Source organism: Thermothelomyces thermophilus, chromosome 2, assembly GCF_000226095.1.
Source record: "Thermothelomyces thermophilus ATCC 42464 chromosome 2, complete sequence".
Lineage (NCBI taxonomy): Eukaryota > Fungi > Ascomycota > Sordariomycetes > Sordariales > Chaetomiaceae > Thermothelomyces > Thermothelomyces thermophilus.
The window spans coordinates 4,673,806-4,698,047 of NC_016473.1; the positions used below are offsets into that span (position 1 = coordinate 4,673,806).

At 57.6% G+C, this 24,242-nt stretch overlaps 8 protein-coding genes across 8 annotated transcripts; 5 read left to right on the forward strand and 3 right to left on the reverse strand.

Moving 5' to 3' along the window:
• On the forward strand, window positions 1–3,194 carry MYCTH_92400 (uncharacterized protein; the record flags this gene model as incomplete). The annotated part of the gene is made up of 2 exons (XM_003662159.1): window positions 1–584; window positions 1,277–3,194. 2 exons carry the CDS (start codon window positions 1–3, stop codon window positions 3,192–3,194), a joined length of 2,502 nt encoding a protein of 833 aa, XP_003662207.1.
• A 4,636-nt stretch (window positions 3,195–7,830) lies between these two features.
• On the forward strand, window positions 7,831–10,269 carry MYCTH_2302552 (uncharacterized protein). The gene is made up of 4 exons (XM_003662160.1): window positions 7,831–8,131; window positions 8,200–8,296; window positions 8,355–8,959; window positions 9,029–10,269. The coding sequence occupies exons 1-4, from the start codon at window positions 8,008–8,010 to the stop codon at window positions 10,156–10,158; spliced, it is 1,956 nt and encodes a 651-aa protein (XP_003662208.1). The 5' UTR covers window positions 7,831–8,007; the 3' UTR covers window positions 10,159–10,269.
• A 471-nt stretch (window positions 10,270–10,740) lies between these two features.
• Window positions 10,741–13,058, forward strand: MYCTH_2302555 (uncharacterized protein). The gene is made up of 3 exons (XM_003662161.1): window positions 10,741–11,087; window positions 11,406–11,624; window positions 11,707–13,058. Exons 1-3 carry the CDS (start codon window positions 11,011–11,013, stop codon window positions 12,620–12,622), a joined length of 1,212 nt encoding a protein of 403 aa, XP_003662209.1. The 5' UTR covers window positions 10,741–11,010; the 3' UTR covers window positions 12,623–13,058.
• Window positions 13,059–13,751: 693 nt separating this feature from the next.
• MYCTH_2302556 (uncharacterized protein) lies at window positions 13,752–15,040 on the forward strand. Its single transcript, XM_003662162.1, has one exon. The coding sequence runs from the start codon at window positions 13,946–13,948 to the stop codon at window positions 14,945–14,947; it is 1,002 nt and encodes a 333-aa protein (XP_003662210.1). The 5' UTR covers window positions 13,752–13,945; the 3' UTR covers window positions 14,948–15,040.
• A 1-nt stretch (window position 15,041) lies between these two features.
• On the reverse strand, window positions 15,042–17,090 carry MYCTH_2302558 (uncharacterized protein). Its single transcript, XM_003662163.1, has 3 exons — window positions 17,015–17,090; window positions 16,791–16,954; window positions 15,042–16,718 (listed from the first exon to the last, which is right to left on the reverse strand). Exons 1-3 carry the CDS (start codon window positions 17,049–17,051, stop codon window positions 15,414–15,416), a joined length of 1,506 nt encoding a protein of 501 aa, XP_003662211.1. The 5' UTR covers window positions 17,052–17,090; the 3' UTR covers window positions 15,042–15,413.
• Window positions 17,091–18,392: 1,302 nt separating this feature from the next.
• On the reverse strand, window positions 18,393–18,841 carry MYCTH_92395 (uncharacterized protein; the record flags this gene model as incomplete). The annotated part of the gene is made up of 2 exons (XM_003662164.1): window positions 18,393–18,738; window positions 18,798–18,841. 2 exons carry the CDS (start codon window positions 18,839–18,841, stop codon window positions 18,393–18,395), a joined length of 390 nt encoding a protein of 129 aa, XP_003662212.1.
• A 670-nt stretch (window positions 18,842–19,511) lies between these two features.
• MYCTH_2302563 (uncharacterized protein) lies at window positions 19,512–21,824 on the forward strand. The gene is made up of 3 exons (XM_003662165.1): window positions 19,512–19,777; window positions 19,832–21,191; window positions 21,320–21,824. Exons 1-3 carry the CDS (start codon window positions 19,758–19,760, stop codon window positions 21,581–21,583), a joined length of 1,644 nt encoding a protein of 547 aa, XP_003662213.1. The 5' UTR covers window positions 19,512–19,757; the 3' UTR covers window positions 21,584–21,824.
• A 38-nt stretch (window positions 21,825–21,862) lies between these two features.
• On the reverse strand, window positions 21,863–24,051 carry MYCTH_114796 (uncharacterized protein). The gene is made up of 2 exons (XM_003662166.1): window positions 22,937–24,051; window positions 21,863–22,842 (listed from the first exon to the last, which is right to left on the reverse strand). The coding sequence occupies exons 1-2, from the start codon at window positions 23,758–23,760 to the stop codon at window positions 22,266–22,268; spliced, it is 1,401 nt and encodes a 466-aa protein (XP_003662214.1). The 5' UTR covers window positions 23,761–24,051; the 3' UTR covers window positions 21,863–22,265.
• Between the last annotated feature and the right edge of the window lie 191 nt (window positions 24,052–24,242).

Below are 24,242 nucleotides of genomic sequence, written 5' to 3' on the forward strand. Positions count from 1 at the left end.
ATGGCCGGGCCCGCGGGACTCGGTCATCTGTTGAATAGGGAGGGGGATGAGGTGGCCTATTCACCACCTAGCACTATTATCCCAAGTCCGTCACCCGGGCAGCCGACCTCGAAGAGCGAGAGCCAGCGCGCCCATAAATATTCCAACTCGCAATCCTCGACTTCCTCCGTTGCTTCCTCTACCGCCAACTCTAACAACCCTCAATCCGGATTGCACTCTCGAAACCCTTCCTACTCGACCAACCCATCAACACCGCCATCCGCACATTCCACCACAGGCAGCTTTCCTCCTCATTGCACTTTCGACAGCAACAATACCGATAATATCAACAATAGCAACGAGAACAACAACCACTACTACTACCGATCCGCCCGTATGGCTGATCCGGTTGAACCCCGCGATAACAGGGCCGACCGCGCAGCCATGGGCGATGGCAATCGCGATGACCGCCCGCAGGGCTCCGAGCAACGCCTGGCGCACCGTCGCGCTATCGATCTCACAGAAGACGACCGGGCAGAGTCACCGACCGATGTGGCCATGCCGATGATGAGACGCGCTCCCGCTGGACAGTCTCGCACAACCAGGTACGTTTCTAGACAACATCCCTTCACATAATCACCTAGTCATTCAGTCATCTTGCACCAATGTTTTAGTTCTCAATCAACTCGTTTACTTCGAGCCCCTGGTTGCCGCTTTGGCGACCAGAGTACCCCTTAAAAACATCCTGTTATCATTCCTATAGCATTGGCCGCTGTTACGGAAACACTTCAGACTGCTTCACAAACTTCGGATCGCGGCCTTTTTTCCGATCACAAAATTGTTCGGATCGCAGCTCCGGGGCTCTGCGGACCCCTGCGAGTGTGGGGCTCCCGTCCGCTATCCTACCTTCTCCCCGCTTTTTGCAAGCTTTCCGGTAACTAGCTCTCCGGAAGCGAAAGCTTTGCAAGCAAAGCCCCCCACTTTGCACCGGTGCTTCGGCCCCACTCACCCTCACACCTCCGGATCATCACGCGAAAGGGTAACACTGCTGAGGGAGTCATACCTGGCACGCACACAATCCTCAGGTCATTGTTGGGATACATGGCACCGTCATTTTACTCACTAGTGCGCGTTCTGGGCTGGTTTTCTTGCAACGCGCGGGCCGGCCCTTCTTCCCTTTTTTTTTTTTGGTTACACAAGTCTCCTTTTTATTGTTTCACACACGCTACCTCGTGATACCGTGTCCAACACTGCCTTCTGTTTATACCCCTGAGAGCCATGCTAACAGAGCAACTAGCCCTTTGTCTGCCGAGACTGGTGCGGCCGCCCAACGTGGCTCCGCGCTGAACAACACTAACACACTGCCCTCGCTTCGTCAACATATCCCCTCCGTGCCCATCGTCCTCGATGACAACAACGGCGAGAACAGCAACGGTACCGACAATGCTGTTGTGACTTCTACCTCAGCCGCAGCTCCCTCGGCACCACCCATCTTCGGCTCCACGACAGGGTTCAATGCCACGGGTGCCGCCCCGATCCGCTTGGACCCTGCTCTCATCCAGTCGGCCGTTCCCCGCCTGTTCCCTAGTGCTGCTATTCTGATGCAAGAGGTTGACTTTACCAAGCCTCGCGTCTGCAAGTTTATGGCGGACTGCAACATTACCAGGGGCATGCCGATTGAGAGCATTAACTGGCGCAAGTCGATGTCCCACGTGTTCGGGCGCAACAAGAACTGCACGAGGAGCATTCCCGACAATGTCTGGGTCTGGATGTGCAGAAAGCATTATCAGCGCTCCCGTTATCGCAATGATCACGAGTACTGCATCAAGCTGGCACAGTTCGTGGAGCTCCAGGTCCTGCGCCTGGAAGCCTGGAGCAACCACAACCGCGACATGGGCTCTACTCAGAACGGCGTCGTTGTCGACTGGTCTCTTGCCGTCCGCCGCCGCGAGCTGGATCGCTTGAGGGTGTCCGGCCAGAAGCGGAAGACTCCCGAGGACCAAGAGGAAGAAGACGACGAGCGAGACGACGACCTCCCGAGCCCCCCCCTGCCGAACGAGACTAGCGTGGTGCCTCCGTGGATCCTGGCCCAGATAGGCTCGGGCAAGTCCACTCTCGAGATCCAGGAGATCATCGCCCGCATCTTCAACGAGCTGCAGGACAAGACCCTCATGAGCTTCCCCGACATCGAGATCCTTCCCAACATCACCGGCGAGAGGACCAGGCCCAAGAAGAACCGGGCCAAGCCGGGCAACCTGGCCACCGCCAAGAAGCCCGCCGACGCTGGCCACGACATCCGTCAGCACAAGCGTCAGCGCTCTAGCGACGAGGACCTGCCGTTCCAACCCCAGCAACCCAGCTACGGCAACCGCTTTGTGGCAGGTCCAGGCGCGCCCGGCTCGAGCAACCCGCCCTTTGAGCGCTTCAGCTACGCTAGTTACACCACCCAGTTCCCGTCTCTGCACCAGCGTTCTGCATCCATGAACAGCGCCAGCTATAGCCAGTTCCCGACCACCACCACCACCACCACCACCACCACCCCGGGCGGCGCTGCCGGCTATGCCCACGGCTATGGCGCATATAACGACCCTCCCCACGCCGGCGTCGGGTACAACGGCTACGTCGCGCCACAGCCCCCTGAGCCTTCCAACGGCTACTGGACGCCCAATTACGACGCTCAGCAGGCACGCCTGCGTCAGATGCACCAGCGTGCGCAGGCTCAGAGACAGGCACAGCAACCGCAAGCCGCCTACCCCCATGATGGCTACTACCCATCATCGTCCGCCAGCCAGGGCGGCCCCCCTCCGGCCGGCGCTGCTAAGCACACGCGCCACCTGAGCACCCCTCTGCCTCCCACCCAGCCGCTGATGGGCTCTGCCGACCGCACTCACGACGCCATCCGTGGCTCCCGCTATGGACAGCCGACCCCGGCGTACCCGGCCGCCCAGAACATGTACGGCCAGCCCGGCGGTGCTGCTCCTCCGAATGCATACGGTCAATCAACGGACACTACACCGCGCTACCAACACTACAACGGTCTCCCACCCCCCGGCCCGTCCACCGGCGATAACATCCCGCGTGCCGCCAGTTCGACCATTACTCGTTTGCCCCTGCGGGTCCCTGGCCCGTCATCCTCTGCAGCTCCTCCGCACGATAACTACGACGGCGAGTATGAGGGTTATGGCGGCTACCCCAGTCTTTCTTCACGCCGCTAGATCCCTCTTTCGGTCAAAGGGACCAGGTCTCTCCACTTCTCTGAGGCCCGGAGAAAAGACTCCCTGCGTGTTGTGGGCTATCGGCAGGGTAGCGACATCCACCAGCATTCTTATCCTCTTGGTCCCTTACGTTCATTGCATCCAGGCTCGCCAGCGAGCTTGCAAGCCAGCGTACGGAGACATGGACAAAAAGGAGGCCAAAAGAAAAAAAAATCGAGAAAAAATTACCAAAAAAATTTTGAAAAAGGGAAATTGTCAAAAAAAATTCGATTCTCTTTCCGCCTGGTTTGATCCCCCTCCCTGGTTGGATCGAATGGGCGTCTCTTTCAGAATAGGATGGTTTAATACTCGGCATCTCTCCTTCTCGATATGTTCAATGACGATCATTCACGGCCGGTCACGACGTCACGACCGCGCATGGCATGGGGCATACGGCGTTCTAGTTTTCTCTTTCTTCTCCTCTGTTCCCAGCATACTTATTCTCGGCATAGCGCACTTTTCACGGGGCGCCTTCATGGTAACCAACGTCGAAGTAAGCAATCGGCGGCTTGACGCTTGCTGGTTTTCAAGCCAGTTTCTCTGCTAAAACGATGACGTTTTGGCTGGTGGGAACGGAAAGAGAAAAAAAAGTATAGAAGAACAACGGACTGGACTGGCTAAGGCGATGCATGGGTCGAGCTCGGGGAGAGTGCCTCTCGCTTACTCTCTCGTATCTTGACTGGGCGGTTCGGGTGGCATGCATCATTCATATTTATTTCCCTCTCGTCTTTCCGCCCATCATGACTTGGGTTTCTCGGGTTATCCGCTCCTTCGTTCATGGGAAGCACGGCAAAAATTGGGTCGCGGTCAGGGGAAGAAAAAAAATAAGGAAAGGCAACGAGACCAGGTCATCTCACCAGCAACAGCAGCTGGACACATGGGCATTGAATGAACATGGGAGTTGGTGGAACAACAGCATCAATCAACAGGATCGGTTGGGAAGGTTAGACGGAGCACTGGTTATGGCTGGCAACGGCGTTCGGTATCAGGCGGTTTTTCTTTTCTTTTGGGGGGGGGGGGGGGGGGGGATGCCACCTGGTTTCTGCATCCAGCTTTGGGTTTCTGCAATTCCCTCGGTTTACGGCACCTCTTTGGCGGTTTTCTCCTCTTTCTGCGATTATCTGCCTTTTTTTCCCGGCACGTAACACTCGACTATCTTCTCGAGAGCCGGCAATTTTTTTTCCTTTTTCCTTCCCGCCCTCTCTATCACAATCATCTCGATTCCGTTTTGTGCCACGGCTCACAGCCTGCAGCGTGCAGCTCCTCACTCTTCTTTCCCTCCTTTTTTTTGAGGGGGAACAGGCAGGGTGTATTGCCCGCTGCACAGCGGTCATACCCCCAGGAGCGAAAAAGATGGATAAGGTGGATGACGATGCAAGTGGCTTTGAAAGGCCCTGCGGAAAGGGGATGGGGAACGCCTGGGAAGATGGAATTCTTCTTCACTTGCTTTCTCCTTGTATGAATTGTCTTGTATTTTTGCTTCTTTTTTTATACCATATCTGCGCCAGCAGTGAACCCTGTTGACGCCTGGTAGTCTGGCTATCACGGCCCCCGATCCCGCGACGTGGCAGAGAGACATATGAGCGTTGCCTTGAGTTCTTGACCCTTCTTTTTCTCCCCCTCCCTTTCCTTCTCTGTATGTGTTTCTCTCTCTCTCTTTTTGATTTGACGTGTTGTGATTTGCATGACTGCGATGGGAGTTGTTTGTTGGCTTGACTGATCTTGGAGGTGCTAGGGAGCTAGGGATATCCGCCTTGCACTTCCCTCTGGTGTAATGTGTTTTTGGCTTTTTGCGTCCTGGCCTGTGGCTCTGCTCATCTTCTATGATGATCTTATTATGAAGCATGAAGCGGGCGAGCTCTCGTGCTTGGCTTGGAGCCTCCGGCGTGCTTCTGGTCACCATGGGATGATTGACGGGATGAACTGTAGATATGTCAACTGGGCTATGGTCATGGGACATGGTTAATGACTCGACTTTTGACATTGGGGCTCGATGTGTTTTCATTTCTTTTTATTGGCCGACCGAGTGGGATGCCGGCTCTGGAAGAATGGACTGGCTTGCATGTTCTATAGACTTTGCGTAGAGCTCCACGGCTCGGTTGTGGTTAGGGAATCCGTACAATGTATATCCATTGACTTTGATGACAAACAAAGGCAGCACCTCAAAGAAAGATTACGAGTTATTTTGTTTTCATCTTCGTCAAACACCGAATTAAAGCTCTCTTCGTTACCGAGGAAGTTAACATGGGTGTCAATTCAACCCCCGGCGGCCCTTGTTCGTCAATCCGCAAAGACTGACCGACCTGTCTCGAGCCTCGCGTCTTATTATTCAGCTGTCACCTCGACAAGGATCCGGCGCCGGATGCCAGCTCCTCGGACCTTCTTCAGACGACAGGTAGAAACGCGCACTGTGCGGCGCGTTGTGGAGCGAGAAACTCGTCTCTTGTGTCATCCTTTCCCAAAGCGATGATCATCGGACGGGTAAAAGCTCCGGACCAGACGGGCTGATGAGACGGAGGACGACGACGATCAGGCGTAAGGACGAAGGCGAGTACGGAAGAGATCGGAGCTTGCGGCTCTGTTTTCTCGGGAGCACTGACCTTGTGCATGACTCGCCACCGTGGCCAGGCGTCGTCGACCTTGGGCCATCGGCGTGATTTGCGGTGGGTGAGCCAATGGCCCCAGATTACTTCTCTAGTGTTGTATAGTATCAAGCTAGGGTGATGCTGGTTATTGTATGCGATTGTGCATTTGGCCTCTTTCGAGACTCGCCACGGGCCGTGATCGACCGGTGGATTCCGTGGAGAGCTTGTCATCTATCGATGGCGTGCGCTAGTGTATCTGTCAGGGGACCCATTCCCAACGGCTGCCTGCTCGGGTTATCCTGGTAGAACTCAAAAGTCCCGCGACGTGCGGAGCAACGGGAAGTGCTGGAAGGCTGGGATATATTCGTAAGGTGCTGACTGACTTGCATCTTACCAGGTAGTGTATGTAGGTCGACTGTCAGCACCGTAATACAGTACGCCCTGCCCATGCTCGATGGATGCCTTTGGCTGTACGGACAAAGCTGTTGGCGGACTCGGGTTTGTAACACCCGAGATTGCCTACCTGACTGTTGCACCAACTTCCGTTGGATGGGAACGGGGGCGACTGCCAGATGCATGCGCTGTGCGCTGGCAGGTATGGAAAAACTAGTGTACTCTTCTGGCTATATCGATTGGAATTCCTGAGAACATCGCAAGAACAGATAAGAGTTAACACTGCCGCTGTGGATACACCTAAACCTAACGGTACGGATGAAGGTGACTATGCCTGTTCTTGGTGATTTAAGGTGGTCGTGGGAGGAGCAACTTGGGACTTTCAATCTCACCTTCAGGCAGCGGGGTGCATCTCGCGTCATTGGCAGTGCCGGTGTATTAATCCATATCTACGGATTACAGTACAATCCCAACTGCTGCAGGTGCGACCAGAAGTTCCAACTGCCCTGTTTAGTGAAGTGGAAAGCACGACGGGGGACGGACCCGCCCGTGGAACTTTTCCAAAGTTCGCCAAAAAATACCCGTTTTCCGCCTTTCCTCAAGGTCCGCTGTGGATGCGGGGCGGGACACTTGGCGGGAACTTTCGAGCTACTGCAACACTTTCAACCAAGCGGCTGCATGCACAACGAACATCAATATTCCTTGTGAGCTAATAACAATCGTGACCGGCCAGTAACAAGAATGCGGCAATTCAATGTGCGGAACCGTCCGCACAATCTGCCTTTCCGACACCAGAAGCCTGGACTGAAAGATCAGTTCGGTGCATACAGCATCGAAGTTAGGTCGACCGCAACCGTTTTTCCAAAGCAAGTGGAAACGAGGGGATCGATGGGACGGAGGGAACCGAAAGCGAGCTGACTCAACCTTCCTTATGTATGTACGGTACCGTTATCTATACACACATGCATACGCTTACAAGGCGCCGTAACTAGTTACAACGTACATACGGATATCTTTAGTGCAACCCGCACTTGCAGTAGTTCGGCCCCAGTGGTGAAGTGGTGAAGTGCAGGTTCCATGCGCTAGCGTTGAAGCGCTAGCTTCGGCTCAGCAGGGCCCCGAACGCCATGGCAAGGATCATAGACTCCAGCAGCCAATCGTGGTCCCCCCTTCAACAAATTCCACCGGTTAAGCTCTGGGTTTCAGACACGACAGGAGCATGACACAAAAACATGGGGTGGACCTTCACGTTCGACATTGGGCCCAGCGGTTTCATCGTTTTGTCTTGGATCTGGTTTGCCAGCATTACGGATTATATTGCTCCACACTACACTTCACCACAGACTGGCCAACTTATCCCATTCCGGAACTGCGGGCTGAACCGTTAGTTAACTCCTCGCAGCCGACGTTGACGGTTGGAGTGATGATTGAGAGAGTGTGATCTGGGGTTCTTTTGCTCCGACAAAGAACGGCATTTCACCCCTTCAACCCATCTTCCCTTCTCATCTCCTGGGCGATCCCTTCTTCCTGCCCTGTTCTCCACCCTATCTCTATCTCTTGTTTCGGCCCTGGTTCGTACGAATCTCTACATTAGCTGTTGAAACCCTCGGGCAGCAGCTAACTAGCTAGCCTTGTTTAAACGACATGATTAAGTCGCCGACCGAGTTCAGCGTTGCCACTTCATGAACTCGAGGCCGTATGTCCACAGCTTGCCACTCATCTACTGAGCAACACAGAAAGGGGCGTCCGTCAACTGTTCGATTATTCGCAACTAACAAACCCCCGAATCCCCGGCCATGTCGTTTGCTGTGCTCGCTGCCGTTGGCGTTGCCTTGGCAGCGGCAACTTACACCTACGTCTTAGGGCTATATAAGAACGTCGCCAAAGCGCGGAAAACAGGCCTACCCTATCTAGTTGTTCGTAAGTGCCCATCTGCCGACCCGGCGCTATCCCGTGTGCGAAAGTCTTATCTCACAAGCATATCCCAGCTATTTCCCCCATCAACCTCGCCTGGCAGCTTACCTTCACCTTCTGGGTGCCCCTCATCAAGCTGCTGCCAAAATCGCTATGGGAGAACTGGTTATTGTAAGCCGCGCCTCCACCGTACCGAAACACCCTCCCTTCCCCATACTGACCTCGCAAGTGTCATGATCCCCGAGTGGGCTTACCACACCGGCCAGACTCATTGGGACCGCCTCGGGGCTGAAAGTTTCCTGGTCGCGTCACCTGGTCACCTCGCTCTGTACACCCAGAGCGCCGAGGTCATCCACCAGGTCACGCAGCGGCGCGAGGCATTCCCCAAGAACATCGCCCAGTACGGCATCCTCGAGATGTTTGGCAGGAACGTGCTCACCACAGAGGGCGCCGTGTGGCGCTTGCACCGCAAGATCACCAGCGCCAGCTTCAACGAGAAGAACGCTGCCCACACGTTCGCCCAGGCCATACACCAGACTAAGGGCATGCTCGACATGTGGTTTGGCCCGGACGGCGCCAAGACGGGCACGACCGGAACCATCAGGTCCCTCGAGCACGACACCATGACCTGGGCGCTCAACATTATCGGCTACGTTGGCTTCGGCCTGCGCCTGCTCTGGCCGGGCGAGACGATGCCCAAGGATATCGACCCCAAGCTGGCAAAGTATGGCAGCTTGAACCCGCCGGCGGGACACAGCCTTACCTTTGCCGATTCGTTGGCCAAGACCCTGGAGAGGATCGTCGCCATCTTGGTGTACAACGAGACCATCCTGCGTGCGTGTTCTTTCCCGCCCCCGGCCTGTCTACCTACAGCAAGCACTGATTATTTCTTTTGTGTCTCAGGACTTCTCCCCTTCAAGTTCGCCAAGGAGGCTTACCAAGGGAAGCGCAACTACCTCCAATACATGGACGAGTTCCTCCGTGACAAGATAGACGAGACCCGGCGCGGCGTGCCCCAGCGCGAAGGGATGGACATCATGGGCCAGCTTGTCCAGTCGAGTTATGGCTCCGAGTCCAAGAAGGCCGGGTCTACCGGTACTACCAAAGGAGATCCCACCTCGACCTTTAAGCTCTCCGACGCGGACATCATCGGCAACGCCTTCATCATGATCGTCGCGGGCCACGAGACGACCGCCAACACGCTGCACTTTGCGCTGGTCGAGCTGGCCACCAACCCGTCGACGCAGCGGCGCCTGCAGCAGGAGGTGGACGCCCTGTTTGGGGACAGCGACCCGTCGACGTGGGAGTACGAGAAGAACATCAACGCGCTCCTGGCCTCCCACGTCGGCGCCACCGTCAACGAGACGCTCCGGCTCGTGCCCCCCGTCACGGTGATCCCCAAGGTGGTCACGCCGGACGCGGAGCAGACGCTCAGGATCGACGGGCGCACGTACGTCCTGCCGCCGGGGCTGGCCATCTCCCTCGTCGCCGTGTGCGCGCACCGCAACCCGCGCTGGTGGCCGACGCGGCCGAGCGAGCGGACGGGCGCCCCGACGGACCTGGACGACTTCCTCCCGGAGCGGTGGTACCGGACCGCCCGAGACGGGAGCAGGGAAGCGGAGGAGGAGGACGGCGACATCGTCGACAAGGGCGACTACGGCGGGTTCCAGGGCAGCGACGTGGCCGCGTCGCTGTACCGGCCGGTGCGGGGCAGCTACGTGCCCTTCAGCGACGGCCCGCGGTCGTGCCTGGGGCGGCGGATCGCCATGGTCGAGATGGGCGCCGTGCTGGCCGTCATCTTCCAGCGGTACAGCATCGAGCTGGCCGTGGACGAGTGGGCGGACGACGGCGAGGTCGAGGCCATGACGCCCGCCCAGAGGAGGGCGCTCTACCGCAAGGCGCAGCACAAGAGCAGGGAGACCATCCGGGGCGCCAACTCGGTGCTCACGCTCAAGCTGCACGGGGGCGCCCACGTGCCGGTGAGGTTGGTGAGGAGGGGGAGGGAGCGGTTCGTGAGCGACCCCGAGCTATGATATGATATGATATGATATGATATGACATGGTAGAGCAGCATGATTTGGGGATCTTTTTTTTTCTTCCATTGTTTCATTATTATTATTATTATTCACTATGTGAATCGTGGCGTTGGCGTTGGCGTTGGCGTCGTTTCTCTGGATATTTTCATATTTTATTTTTCTTCTTGGGAATGAAATGACGCTTTCAATTGCCGTACTTTTTTTTCTTCTTCCCTAGGTATGATGGTTCATGATGGCCGCTTGCCCCACACTCAAGTTCTCAAGTTGGGCGATGAGCTGTGTGATGAGAGAGAGAGAGCTGTTGATGTGTGCTGGATGCGTTGGGCGCGTGCGAGTGAGCTACAACGTATTCGTGCAAAGTGGAGCTGGCTGCCGAGTGGAGAGCTTCTCCAACATGACCTCACTGGCTCCGTCGCTCCCAACCCCCCCATTTTTCTTGAAGCTGGCGCCCGAAAGGGCACTCCACTGGCGATCACCCGCCTTGCGGCACTGCAAGCTCCCCAGGACTGCCGGGCCGCCCTACCTACTTGTTTTAGCGTGTATGTGCATGTAGTGTAAACCCCCCCCCCAAACACGTACGGGAACAAAACATAAACAACGCGCACAGGTCGCCTTCTCGCAAGAAGCAGCCCCCCCTCTTCCACCCCTCTGCCTCAAACCCCCCAGCTATCTCGCTATCATCATCGCATCGCATCGCGCATCGCGATCCAAACGACTTCCTAGCGTTTCTCGCCGTATTCGGCCCACAACACAACCGCACAACCGTCACATCTGAAGTCGCCTCGCTTGCGCGATCACAGTGGTGTCAAACACGTCTTGAATTTCGACAACCCTCTCTCTTTTGTCATCATGAGCGGAAACGCTTGGCTCGCGCGACAGCGCAAGTCGGACCTCGTCGAGATTGCGCAGATCCTTGGTTTAAAAAAGTACGTACTGACTGAGGTTTTTTATTTTTTGCACTCTTTTTTTTGCATCGTTTCTGGGAAGGGGGGAAATGGTGATCACGGGCGAATTTCTTTGGTGTACGGAGCATATAATCCGTACATTGTTTGTTTGCGCTAGCCACCACTTCCTCGCGGACACAGCTTCGCGATGTTGCAGCATTCGGATCATCTCACACCACCATGACGGCTCCCATCGTTCCCCCCCCTCTCCATTGCCGCCCAAACGCGTCGCAGAACCCACAATGGCATTACTACCATTAACATGGGCACATTCTGACGCGTATATTTCTCCTTGGGCAGCTACGAGAGCTACAAGAAGACCGAGCTGGAGCTCGCCATCGACGAGCACCTGTCCGACAATGTTGCGCGGTACCAGGCCGACCCCCGATTCCAGGACTACTTCAAGAGCCGCGCCCGCGCCGGCGGCTCCCCGATAAAGAAGGAATCTCTCGCGGGCCCTGACCTGAAACCGTCCCGAAGACGGGCGCCCAAACCGGTCGAGGAGGTTGCTCCGGCCGAGTGAGTCTCCCCCTCTCGCCCCTTCACCGCCACCACCACAAAAGCTAACCAGCTTCCGTTTCACTTTTTTTTTTGGCAACAGAGAGGAAGAGAAGGAAGAAGAGGAGGAGGAGGAGGAGGAGGAGGAGGAGGGGGAGGGGAACGTATCCGGGGAGGAACGCGCCGACACGCTGGCGAGCCAGGCGACCGAAACGGCACAGGCGGCCTCGAACGCGCTGGTGCGCACGCCCGGGCGCGCCCTCGCCATGGCGTCGCGCCTGCAGCTGCCGGCGACGCCGGCGGACGTCGCGCAGGCGGTGGACCGCGGGACGGTGGCGGTGCGGGCGCGGGTGGCGTCGCTGTACCGCGAGTCGCGGCTGACCGAGGCGGCGCAGGCGACGCGCGCGTGGCTGTCGACGGTGCACTCGGTCGTGTCGGCCATCGCGCTCTTCGAGCTGTACCGCCTCCGCCGCGAGGTCCTGCCCGACCGCTACGCCTTCACCATCCCCGCCGTCCCCTTCCTCGGCACCCGCGACTACCCCGTCCACCTGCCCGACATGTTCGCCCTCGTCACCGCCGGCTTCTGGGTCCCCGTCCTCACCTGGGCCCTCACCAGCGTCGTCCTGCCCAGCCTGGGCGGCTACTTCTTCAACCTGAGCTCCGCCGCCGCCGCCGCCGCGGCCCACGGCGCCCACCAACAGGCGGCGGCCGCCGCCGCGGGGACCATTCGGACCAGGCGGTCCAGTACCGGTGCCGGTGGTGCCGGTGGTGCCGGTGCCGGTGCTCCTGGTTCCGGCCACCGCCCGGTCGAGTACGTCGTCGACCCGGTCATGTTCAGCATCGTCAAGGCGATCGTGACGTACGTGGTGTACGCGCAGGGCGTCACGTTCGGCGGCCTCATCGACCCGGAGGCCGTCAGCAGGATCAACTCGGCCCTGTACTCGGGCTGGCGCGGGGTGCTGGTCGGCACCGCCGTGTCCGGGGTGACGGCCGTGTACGACGCCGTGCTGAGGAAGTAGTAGTAGGCTTTCGAATCGAATCACGAAGAAAGAGGGAGAGACATAGGGTTAGGGAAGGGGGACGACGCTGGGTTTTCTGGTCTTTGTTACGTTACTGGGTGGTGTGGCGACTGGTTGTCGCCGCTTGTTTGTTTGTTTGTTTTCTGTTTGGTTTAGTTTGGTTTTGATTCTTGTGGGCTGGCTCGGCTTTTTTTTTTTTCTTGGAGAATGGCGGAAGCCGAGGTCGCGGCAGTAGTGTGAGCAGCTTTTGTTGCTCACTAACCTTTTTTTTAGTGCGAGAGAGGGAGTAGTTGGTTAGTTTCAAGGCGTTCCAAGGCGTTGGGTTACTATTCTTCCACCACTACCACCACTACCACTATCACCACCACCATCACCACCACCACCATCATCATCCGCGTGAATTTCTCTCTTAAGTTTGGTTACTCATTTGGCTGCCTTTTTTTTTTTTTTTTTTTTTTTTGGTTGGCGTCATTTTACTCCGTGTTCTCGGACCAACATGATGCGGTCCTCCCCTAAGCCGGTTTCTCTTATACAAAGCACCTCCTACTATCTTGAACCTGCGTTGCCGGGCTTCCTCCCAGCATAGAGTCGGTCTCTGGCTGAGAGGGCTTGAGGGTTGGGAAGTGTTTATATAAATGTAAAGTTTTGCCCCGCCCTGTGTTTTCTCATTTCCTCGGTTTTCCTGTCGTGTTGAACCATTCGGTTGGACCGGTTACCGGCTCAGGACATAACCCCTTCCCCCCCTTTTCAGTGGTTTGCGGAGCGAAAGCCATGGCCGTTCAACCGTTCACTCTGTACTCCCCTTGTCGTTAATTGTAGTGATTCAATAAGGACAAATATTTTACAACACTCTCTCCTGGATAACAGTGTTCGGTGAGATTGCCATTGCATGCCCTGTTATTCATTTGCGGGGCTCCATTTAGACCGTAACACTTTGCATTTTGGCCCCCCGAGCTTAAACTGATCATGTTGTAATTTCGTACATACATGTGGACACTGCGTCTCCGCGACGAGAGAGATAAGTGAAACCTGGGGAAAGAACGCAGCGGCTTGGCTCGGTCCACGGCGGGGTTCAGCTCAAAACCCCCCCTCCTTCTTTAACTCACTCGGTGCTGTAAGTTCTCATCGAGCGATTGAGAGGATTCACACGATAAACATCTACAGCTTACATAACAACAACGACAATAACAGCAACAACAAAAACAGCGGCGGCAGCAGAAGCGGCGGCGGCGGCGGCAGAGTCAATAATTTGTAAAACATCAAACCATCCATAAGCCGACCGCACTCATTTTCCTATTATCGACTCTCTCATCATCGCACACCATGACCTCTTCCCCCTCCTCCCCCTCCTCCACGGCCTCATCTGAGGGCCTCACCCCCTCGCAACTGGCCGACTTCCACCGCGACGGCTACCTCATCATCCCGGACGCCCTCCCGCCGTCCACGGTCAGCGCCCTCCTCGCCGAGGCCAACCGGCTCCTCGACAGCCTCGACCTGTCCACGCACCCGCTCACGCGCTTCCGCACCGGCGGCGAGGACGGGACCGAGCACGTCGGGGACGACTACTTCCTCGGCTCGGGAGACAAGATCCGCTTCTTCCTCGAGGAGGACGCGTTCGACGGCGAGGGGCGGCTGGTCCGGCCCAAGCACCGCGCCGTCAACAAGATCGGCCACTACCTGCACGCGCTCTCGCCGCCCTTCGCCGCCCTCCTGTCGGCCTCGCCCTCGGACCCGCGCGGCTTCGTGCCGGGCCTGCGCGCCCGCCCGCCCGCCGTCGCCCGCGACCTCGGCTTCGCCGACCCGCGCGTGCTCCAGAGCATGGTCATCTGCAAGAACCCCGAGATCGGCGGCGCCGTGCCCCCGCACCAGGACTCGACCTTCCTCTACACCGACCCCCCCAGCGCCGTCGGCTTCTGGTACGCGCTCGAGGACGCCACGGTCGAGAACGGCTGCCTGAGCTTCCTGCCCGGCTCCCACCGCTGGGCCCCGGTCGAGAAGCGGCTGGTGCGGAAGCCGGGCGGCGGCACCGAGATGGTGGCCAACCGAGAAGGGGCCAAGTTCCCCCGCGGCGAAGGCTACGGCGAGGAACTCGGGGCCGGCCGGCCGCGGGGCGACGGCGACGGCGACTATGTGCCCGGCGAGGTCAAGGCCGGCTCGCTGGTGCTGATCCACGGCAATCTGCTGCACAAGAGCGAGCGGAACCTGAGCCAGAAGGGGAGGATGATTTATACCTTCCACATCATCGAAGGTGCCGAGGGATTCCGGTACGATGAGAGAAACTGGCTCCAGCCACCAGAGGAAGGATTCACGAGGTTATATGTATGAAAATGAGCCTATATGTATGCGGAGAGAAAACCCCGGAAGGGGGGGGGGGCCTAATTAGTTCCCCAAGTGCAAATGGACACTAAACCGTCTTAACAACCGTGACGAGAAAAGAATTGCGTGGGATTATCAATAAAGCCAGCTATATATCGTACAGGAAGGCCACCGGAAGGGAGAGACACCTTGTTGCTCCTCCCCGTCAATCTCCAAGTCTTCCCGATATCATCTCTGCCTACATCATCTTGCTAGGCCATCCATTCCGTTTCCTCTGCGCGAGGCAGTAGCACACCCTCGAGACTCCCCCAACCCGATCACAAACCCACAAGTAGGCACCAGCTACTGAACATATCAGCCAAGCCAGGGTAGAGACTCGAGGAAACCCTCCCAAATGAGAGGAATGAAAAAGGAACCTGTCGCCGAGGCAATACCCTCCCTCCTCCTCCTCCTCCTTTGGGAGCGGTCGACCCCCTTAGCTTCTCGCATAGGGATGGAACCCTCGGTTGCCACCACGTCCGCCGCCACGATAGTTTGCACCCGGCCTGCCCGCATTCTTGGGCCCGGTCGGAGCGTTTGCGGGCGGTGCGTTGGCAGGGTCTACGGGACCCTGCGGGATCTGCTGGTGTCCGCCGCGACCGCCCTTGTGGAACCCGCCGCGGCCGCCTCCGGGGCCGCCGCCGCCAAAGTTACCGCCGCCCTGGGTGGTCATGATGGGCTGCGGGACGTCGTCGTACATGCCCTCCCAGCTGGTCGGCCCGCCGGGACCGCCTCCTCCTCCCATGTAGCCGCCCTGGTTGTAGGCTTGCTGGTGGTGCATGTCACCCATTCCGCGACCGCCGCGACGGCCCTGACCTTGGACCGGCCCCTGCTGCTGCTGCTGCTCGAACTGCTGCTGCTCAAAGGAATTGTACCCCGGCCGGTTCTGGCCACCCGCACCTCCACCTCCACCTCCGCCGCCGCCGCCGCCGCCGCCTCCAGCTCCGCCTGGCCCTTGTTCCCCAGCGCCGGGATTTATCCCACCACCGGAGTTCATCCCCTGATGAGGGCCACTGCCGTCGCTGCCACCACCCGGACCGCCACCGCCTCCCTGCTGCTGGTTCATCATGTGCTGCATCTGCGCCATCTGCTGCTGCATCAACGCCGGGTTCATCATGGGCATGCCCGGCGGCATGCCCGGGCCGCCGCGGCCCTGCTGTTGTGCCGCCATCATGGCCTGCATCTGCTGCATCTGCTGCATGTACATCATCTGCTGCATGGCCGGGTTCAAGTTGCGGTTCATCATCATCTGCTGCTGGAACATGGCCATGGCCTGCTGCATGCGCTGCAGATACTGCGCCATGAGCTGGCCCGACATGCCGGCACCCATGCCGGCGCCCATCCCCATGGCTCCGCCCTGGCCATCGTCCATGCCGCCCATGCCGCCGCCCTGGCCCTTCCGACCAAACTTGGCCCCGGCACCGCCGCGGCGAGCAGCGTCGTCGTCGTCGCGGAGGTTGCCGCGCGGCTGGGCCTTCTTGACCTCGATCGGCTTGCCGTGGATCTCCAGGTTGGCCGCGAGACAGGCCTCGACGCCGGCCTCGCTCTCGAAGGTGACGAAGCCAAAGCCGCGCGGGCGGCCCGTGTCCTTGTCCATCATGAGGGTGGCGTCGACGACGCGGCCGAACTGAGCAAAGTACTCGCGGAACTCGTGGTCGGTCGTCTCTTGACTGACACCGCCCACGAAGATTTTGGACGTCTTCTCTTGCTCGTCGCGGGGGATGGCGCGCTTGGGATCAATCTATGAGTGGGTGGTGAGTGGTTAGTCACCCAGGGCTCGCCTATGCACACAGAGTGAAAGAAGAATCCGTACAATTTTGCCGTCCAGGTAGTGCTCCTTGACCATGACGATATTGACCGTCTTAGGGTCTTTGAAGGTGAGGAAGCCGAAACCGCGGGATCGGCCGGTTGCGCCATCCCTCATGACCGTGCATTCCACCACTTCGCCAAACTGTGAGAAGTAATCCCTCAGGGATTCTTGAGTAAGGTTAGCATTTGGAAACCCAGGAGGTGTTGGGTGTTGATAGGCCGACTTACGGTCTGTGGTCTCCCAGTTCAGCCCGCCGATGAACATCTTCCTGTATTCACGAACTCCGTTAGCACCATCTTTCTATCACTAGTGGATCGCTAATCGGCATATTGTGCTAGTCTTGTCAACCGGGAATTGGCAACCGGGAGCGGCAAAGAGGGCTAGAGAGCAGTCGTGAGAATGGCCGAGCACTTCCTCCTCCTCAACATCTGGACCAAAAAGTCGACACCTATCCATTCGCTTCAAGTTGCTGAGCGTAATTCTGCATCGACGGACTTAGAAAAGAGAGAGTATGCGCTTGTGTGTACGCATGCGCGAGTGGGGCCGCTGGATCTCGTCGATGTAGTTATCGTGGAGCTTGGAGCTTCCATTCCACCCGCACATGTCTTCGGGCGTATGGTCGAGCACTCTTCACGTCTTCGTGGCTTGGCCCCAATTACCGCCGTGATCCAACCGTCGACCCAAAAGTCGCTGGAAATCGATGTGCAAGGGGATGACCGTGACGGGCCTGGATTGTTGGATGAGCCGTCGGGGGTCGCTCGAGTCGATGGGGTTTAAGATCAGGCCATGGCGGCGATTCCAACTCGACATGCCCAGGAGCCGAGAAATGATCCTGATCGGGCATGATGGCGATCCGGAAGCGACCTTGCGTGAAGCGAGGCGTTGCAGTGCCGTACGTGGAGCACGCTACAGCAATTCCCACGAGTGTGAAGAAGGATGCAGCGCAGAGTGCCAAGTGATGTCTGCTTCTTTGCCGAACTGATTTTTTTTTTCTTCCTGTCTCGTGCTCTTGCCTATCGTCAAGCTAGCTGGTCTCCTTGGGTGCTGCGCTAATCGCTGCCAAATCTTGAACTAGATACCGGGGCCAGCAGGTTCTTGGGGTTCACCCCCGCCTGCCGTCTCCCGGCTGTCTAAGATTATCTGCGATGGCTAGTAAGACAGGCGCGCAAAATCCCGAGTTCTCGTGTCGGCGCGGTTTCATCGGGCGAAGGTTGTGCTCAGGAAAGATTCCCGTTCCCCCTCTTTTTTTTTTCTCCCCCCCCCCCCCCCAAAACAAAGTCTCGGGCGCGTACTGCGAGCATGGCTCTCGCACTGGTCCCTCGTTCTCCCAACTTGGAACCGAAGGCGACTCAGAACCATTGGAGACAGGTCCAGATGCCATCCGCCAACGACCATTCCTCACGGTCCATGCCGAGACTCACTCCTTGCTCTTTTGCCGGTATCTTCAAGGCTTTCCGCACGAAGATGCCCAATGTGCTCTCCAACAAGCTCTTTCTCTCTGAAACGTCGACGGTTCGACGGAGCCAGCCCAAGTGAAGAGGCCAGATAGCCGCTGGTTGCCGTATACATGCGTCACATCTATGCAACACGGAAAATAGAAAGCACTTACCCGTCTTCCTTAGCATTGGGCCCCTTTGAATGGCTTACTGGTGCCGGGGGGCCGCTGTGTGTCGGCTTCACACCGTGGTCATCTTTCTGGTCACGGTGCTCATTGTGGTTATTGTTATCGTGGTGTGTCAGTGTAGTGGAGGGCCCATTCCCCAGGTTGAAGTCAATGTCGTCCTCGTCATCCTCTTCCTCTTCTTCATCTTTGGCATCCCCATTGTGGCTTTGTTCTTGTCCGGCAGCCTCGGCATGGTCGTTCTTGGTTTCGGACGCAGGCTGCGCTGCCGTGTTCTGGTCAGTCTCAGAATCGCGCGGCGGCTTGCTACTGGGTTCATCATCGTTATAACTGTCCACGGCCACGGTCAACGTCCATTCCTTAGACTGGAAACAGGCGAGAAAACGTACAGGTCAGCAAATAGCTCGTCGTCAAAGCTTTCGGGTTCCGTCATGGTGCCGTTTTCTTTTTGGGACGCGCTCCGAGAAGGGCTCGTCGAACGCGCTTGTGCTGAGAGCTGATCCGACCCCTGGACCTCGGTGAAACAGAAACCAAGTGGAGGACAAAAGAGAAAGTAGAGAACGCAGAAAAGAGATACGGCTTTGGCGTAATCTACCAGCCCGATGATCGGTGATGCAGCTGTAACGACGAGTAATGTCACTGTTGATGGCTTGCTTGGGAGCACGCTGTCGGTCGCGGCTGGGCTTGCCGAAGGATGCAAGGGGGAGGGTGAGGCGCAGGGCCTGCCTGTCCTGAAGTGGGCCTGTTTTGCCAGTGCAGGGAAGTGGGGCAACCTCTACTCGGCAGCCGGGCGACAGCGCTGGTATCAGTGGCGGGTCGGCTGCCCAAAGCTGGCAAGCAGCTGTCCCGGCCCCGAGACAAAGGGGATCAGGATAGAACAGGCAAAGCAGCCAGACAGACCCGTTGAGATCGAGACGACGAGGCGACGAAATCAGCCATGCCATTGCTCGACAGTATCGCAAGCGGCCCATAATGTTTTCCTCTTCCGGCAGCAGCAAGAAGGCTGCTCCTCGGGTAAGGACGCCAACCAGTGTGTGTTGTTTCAGGGCGCTTGGACTGACGGCGGTTCGCGCCAGAAGCAGGAGATGGTTCAAGTCGGTACGGGCAGTTTATATCGGCCACGTTGAGCGCCTTTGCTAATGCTAAATCTTGAATCGGCCGCAGACAGGTCCGAGTATGTACCAACTATTTTTTTTTCCCTTATCTCCCTTTCATGGTCAGAAGTTGACTCTCTTTCCCGCAGTGCCCCGTCTCCTTTCTTCAGGGCCCCTCCACGAGACACCCCGCCCCCCAGCAAGACGCGCCGCGACTCCAACCTGGTAGTGGGTGCTGCCTACTCGCACGCCGATATGCTCAAGTTCGATTCTCTGTACGTCTCAATAGGGGACCTGGCAGGTAACAAATAGCTGATATGAGAAACCAGGAATCTATCCAGTTCCGGCTCCCGCCCAAGAACCCCTCCATCTGGCCAAGGGCACGAACGAAGTGCGTCGGCGAGCTCCCCGTCACGAAAGGCCAGCTCCAAATCCAGCGCGCCGCCATTCAAGACGTACATGAATTTTCTGTCCAACACCAACGACGACTGGACCGTGGACGACGATGCCGAGGATATGTACGACTACGAGTCGGACGATGGTGACGACTTCGGACTGCCGAGCCTATCCAACATGAAGCGGAGGTCACAGAAAAAGGCCGAGTTGAGCAGGGCGCAAACCGAGGATGACCTGGACGGCGGCGGCGGCGGCGACGTTAGGGAATCGGCCCGCCGACGAAACTCGGACAGCGCCGACATTGCGGTTGAGCGACCTGCGTCGATATACCCGATGCCTAAGAAAAGCGAGGGCAAGATACTACGACCGCAATATAAAGAGATATTACGAGACCCCGCGAACGCGCTTCACCTAATCAATTACCCATCACCGCCTCCCAACGCCACGCCCAAGGAAGTGGACGCCATCAACTCGCGGATAACCAGGATCAACAAGTTCAAACGGTTACTCCAGGCATCAACGATACCATTACCCGAACTCCGCGCGTTGGCCTGGTCCGGCATACCACAGGAGGTGCGCGCTATGACGTGGCAGCTTCTCCTCAGCTACCTCCCCACGAGCAGTGAGAGAAGGGTAGCGACCCTGGAGCGGAAGCGGAAAGAATACCTCGACGGTGTTCGCCAGGCGTTCGACAAGGGGGCGGGGGCCGGCGGCACCAGTAACAGCAACAACAAGAACGGCAACGGCGGGTCGGGCCGCGGCGGTCGCGGCCTCGACGAGGCGATCTGGCACCAGATCAGCATCGACGTGCCGCGCACCAACCCGCACATCGAGCTGTACAGCTACGAAGCGACGCAGCGCTCGCTCGAGCGCATCCTCTACGTGTGGGCTGTCCGGCACCCGGCGAGCGGCTACGTGCAGGGCATCAACGACCTCGTCTCCCCCTTCTGGCAAGTCTTTCTGGGCACGTACATCACGGACCCAGACATCGAGAGCGGCATGGACCCGGGCCAGCTCCCGAGGGCGGTGCTGGACGCGGTCGAGGCCGACTCGTTCTGGTGCCTGACCAAGCTGTTGGACGGGATCCAGGACCACTACATCGTCGCGCAGCCGGGCATCCAGCGGCAGGTGTCTGCCCTGCGGGACCTGACGGCGCGGATCGACGCCGGCCTGGCGAAACACCTGGAGGCGCAGAACGTCGAGTTCATTCAGTTCAGCTTCCGCTGGATGAACTGTCTGCTGATGAGAGAAATCAGCGTCAAGAATACGATTCGAATGTGGGACACATATATGGTGAGCCTTTCCTCCCCCCCCCCCCCCAACCCCCTTCTTCTCCCCGGGGCGCTCACGAAGTCTTCGTTTCTTTACCCCTCCCCCTTCAAAGATGCTAACCTTCCCTCTTCTTTGTTTTTCTCCCACAGGCCGAAGAGCAAGGTTTCTCCGAGTTCCACCTCTACGTGTGCGCCGCCTTCCTGGTGAAATGGTCCGACAAGCTGGTCAAGATGGACTTCCAGGAGATCATGATGTTCCTGCAGTCGCTGCCGACGCGCGACTGGACCGAAAAGGACATTGAGCTCCTACTGAGCGAGGCCTACATCTGGCAAAGCCTGTTCAAGGGCTCGTCGGCGCATCTAAGGGGTCCCGAGACTAGCAACCGGGCTCCGAACACGAATTTCCAGCTTTGACACGGGGGCATTTGCTCTTTGATTTGTGCGTGGCCAGACGAGGTGATGATGTATATACCTAGAAAATTTGTAATGCTGCTCCGATTGATGCGGTTCGCTGCTTCGTTGCTGGGATGAGCATAAAAGCATAGCATGCGGATAGGATACCAATAATATAATGCCCAAAACAGAACTCAAAGTCCGGTAGCTCTGACGAAGTGTGTCTTTTTGTTCTGTGTCCTTAGATCCAAGAGTATGGCACCCCCCCCCCCCCCTTTTTTTTTTTTTTGTTTATCTTTTGGCCAGTTGAAACAGTCATTCAAAGTACATACATCCGAGCAACGCCACCACCGAACAGGGAAACAAAGCATAAAGAAAAGGGAAAGACGGGAGCAGGAAAAAAAAAAAACCAGTGGATATTCATACAACATGCCGCATACACTAACCACCCAAGCCAAGCCTTTTCTTCTCTCCGCACCCGGAAACCAAGCCGAATGCCCCCCTTATGAAAGCTTACACAATACAGAGCTCACCTGAGCTCACCCCATGGCCAGCGCAGGAGTTGCAGACCTCTTCTAGTTCGATCTATCATCCTCCCGCGCGGTCTTGGCCTTTACCCCCCCTCAAGCTTCGTTCCCACCTTAGTTTCCTTCCTCCACCTCACCAACGCCGTCGGATCCATCACCTCTTGCTCATTGAGCCTCTAACTCGAGCCCGCGCCGTCCTCCCGCACCTTCTTGGCCGCCGCCGCCTCCTCCTCGAACTTCGCCTCTCCCTCGGCCTTCCTCTTCTTACGCACCAGCCCGGTCAGGTCCGTCGCCTTCTGCTTGACTTCCTCCGACACCTCGGTCTTGGGGGCCGAGGGGATCCCCAGGGCGGCGTTGAGGTCCACGGGTGGCTTGCGCAGGTCCAGCAGGCGCTGCTCCATATCGGCCAACACCTCCTTGACGTCGGCGATCTGGCGACGGGTGGCCTCATTGTCCTCCGGGTTGTGCAGGGTGGCGAGCTCGACCTCCTTGTTCTGCAGCTTGAGCTTGGTGCTGTTGATGGCGGCTTCGAGAGCCGAGGCGGCTTCGTCGCGAAGGGCTTGGTCGACATGGTCGCCTCCGCCGCCGGCGGATTCCTTGCCGTCGTCGTCGTCCGAGGACTTGGTGACGGAGGCGAACTCAAGGGCGAGGGAGAGCTTGAAGTGGGCTTCGGCTACAATTTCGGACTCGAAGGGGTAGAGTTCTTCTTTGTACTTGAGGGAGGCGCGAGAATCGGTGATAGCGTTGGAATACCTTTATTTAGTCCGGTTAAGAGGGCATGTCAGTTCTGCAAGCTCGGGAAGCACCAGGTAGCGTGGTGGTCCTTCACGACCCTGCGGTGACATACCTCTCGTTCTCGAGCGAGATTTCGGCGAGGAGATCGTGCGTGTCGGCCAGGCGCTCCTTGATGTGTCTGACCACGGCGGAGTCGCCGCTGCCTTCGGCCACCTCTTTGCCTTTGCCCTGTCGCGCCTCGTCTTCTGCTTGCGCAGCCTCGAGTCGCTTGTTGAAGAGGACGCGCGCGAGGTCGAGAACCTCAAAGGCCACAGCCAAGTCGTCCTCCTCCTCCTCTTCTTCTTCTTCACCTGCGCCTTCCTCGTTCTCCTCTTCTTCTTCAGAATCGGTGAAGTTCTCGTCTCCCTCGAACTGGAACAGACCCTTCTTCTCGGGCTTTGAGCCTTCGGTTCCCTGCTTTACCGCCGCCTTCGCTGCCGCCTCTCCAGCCGTCTCATTCAACTTGTGCTCTGCTTCGGCAATCGCAGTGGCCGACGAGCCGGCAACCTCGGTGGCACCGTTCTGCTTCTCTGCCGTTGCGGGAGCGCTTTCGTTCTTCGAGGTGGTTGCCTTGGCAGGCTTCGGCTTGGCCTGTTTCTTGGCCTCGGGGGCCTTACCACCAAGGACATCGCTCTTGCTCTGGCCGACCTTGAACAATGCGCGGCCGTAGAGGAACAGGATCTCGGCGTTTTCGGGGTTCATCTCGCCGTTCATCTCAGCCTGCATCTCTGCGGCCTGCGCGTACACCTCGGCAGCCTCCTCATACTGCTTTTGCACGTAGAGGGCGGTCCCCTTGGCCGAGAGATCGGCAAGAGAAACGTTTAGGCTCTTGGTCGTCTCTTCTGGGTCGAGCACGAGCGGCGTCGAGGTGCCGGTGCCGGGAGTTGGCGTTGCCATCTTGCTAATGACTTAGAATGTTAATCGTGTATTTGGTTCCGGGCTCGAGCCCTTAATCTCTGCTTTTCCAATACCGCAATTGATAAAGTATATGACGAGGGTTAAGGTGGAATGGAGTTGGCCCTAATTTGTGGGGTGAAGGCTGCCGTGCCTGCAAGTGACCGAGTACGCATTTATTCTGCACATGCGCCGAGTTCCTGACACGCGCGCGAGCTCAGAGCTGTTGGAGACGCGTTTCATTGGTTCCTGCACTGGACAAGTGACGACAGGGTCCAGGTGCTGCTTTCCCGCTTGCGCTCTGACATCTTTAGAGTAGAGAAATCACCTTTCGGCTAGGAAAGAGGCTCAAATGCCAGAATCGCCAATGCTATTTACCATGACAAACTGCGCCTTGTGACAATCAGTTGCTCATCACTCAATGCATCCCAAGACTCGACTAGATGATCTCTCAATGCAGCATACACTAGGGGTTAGGGTTATGA

What these genes read in the sequence shown, in the direction of transcription:
- MYCTH_2302556 (XM_003662162.1), top strand. Translation starts at nt 13,946, where the DNA reads ATGACCTCTTCCCCCTCCTCCCCCTCCTCCACGGCCTCATCTGAGGGC.
- MYCTH_2302558 (XM_003662163.1), bottom strand. Translation starts at nt 17,051, where the DNA reads ATGTTCATCGGCGGGCTGAACTGGGAGACCACAGACC. An exon ending in GAACTGGGAGACCACAGACC is followed by an intron (nt 16,955 to 17,014) that starts GTAAGTCGGCCT and finishes ACCTTACTCAAG; the next exon opens with AATCCCTGAGGGATTACTTC. An exon ending in ACTACCTGGACGGCAAAATT is followed by an intron (nt 16,719 to 16,790) that starts GTACGGATTCTT and finishes ACCCACTCATAG; the next exon opens with ATTGATCCCAAGCGCGCCAT.
- MYCTH_2302552 (XM_003662160.1), top strand. Translation starts at nt 8,008, where the DNA reads ATGTCGTTTGCTGTGCTCGCTGCCGTTGGCGTTGCCTTGGCAGCGGCA. An exon ending in CCTACCCTATCTAGTTGTTC is followed by an intron (nt 8,132 to 8,199) that starts GTAAGTGCCCAT and finishes AGCATATCCCAG; the next exon opens with CTATTTCCCCCATCAACCTC. An exon ending in GTACAACGAGACCATCCTGC is followed by an intron (nt 8,960 to 9,028) that starts GTGCGTGTTCTT and finishes TTTGTGTCTCAG; the next exon opens with GACTTCTCCCCTTCAAGTTC.
- MYCTH_114796 (XM_003662166.1), bottom strand. Translation starts at nt 23,760, where the DNA reads ATGGCAACGCCAACTCCCGGCACCGGCACCTCGACGCCGCTCGTGCTC. An exon ending in ATCTCGCTCGAGAACGAGAG is followed by an intron (nt 22,843 to 22,936) that starts GTATGTCACCGC and finishes GACTAAATAAAG; the next exon opens with GTATTCCAACGCTATCACCG.
- MYCTH_2302555 (XM_003662161.1), top strand. Translation starts at nt 11,011, where the DNA reads ATGAGCGGAAACGCTTGGCTCGCGCGACAGCGCAAGTCGGACCTCGTC. An exon ending in CAGATCCTTGGTTTAAAAAA is followed by an intron (nt 11,088 to 11,405) that starts GTACGTACTGAC and finishes CTCCTTGGGCAG; the next exon opens with CTACGAGAGCTACAAGAAGA. An exon ending in GAGGAGGTTGCTCCGGCCGA is followed by an intron (nt 11,625 to 11,706) that starts GTGAGTCTCCCC and finishes TTTTGGCAACAG; the next exon opens with AGAGGAAGAGAAGGAAGAAG.
- MYCTH_2302563 (XM_003662165.1), top strand. Translation starts at nt 19,758, where the DNA reads ATGCTCAAGTTCGATTCTCT. An exon ending in ATGCTCAAGTTCGATTCTCT is followed by an intron (nt 19,778 to 19,831) that starts GTACGTCTCAAT and finishes ATGAGAAACCAG; the next exon opens with GAATCTATCCAGTTCCGGCT. An exon ending in GAATGTGGGACACATATATG is followed by an intron (nt 21,192 to 21,319) that starts GTGAGCCTTTCC and finishes TTTCTCCCACAG; the next exon opens with GCCGAAGAGCAAGGTTTCTC.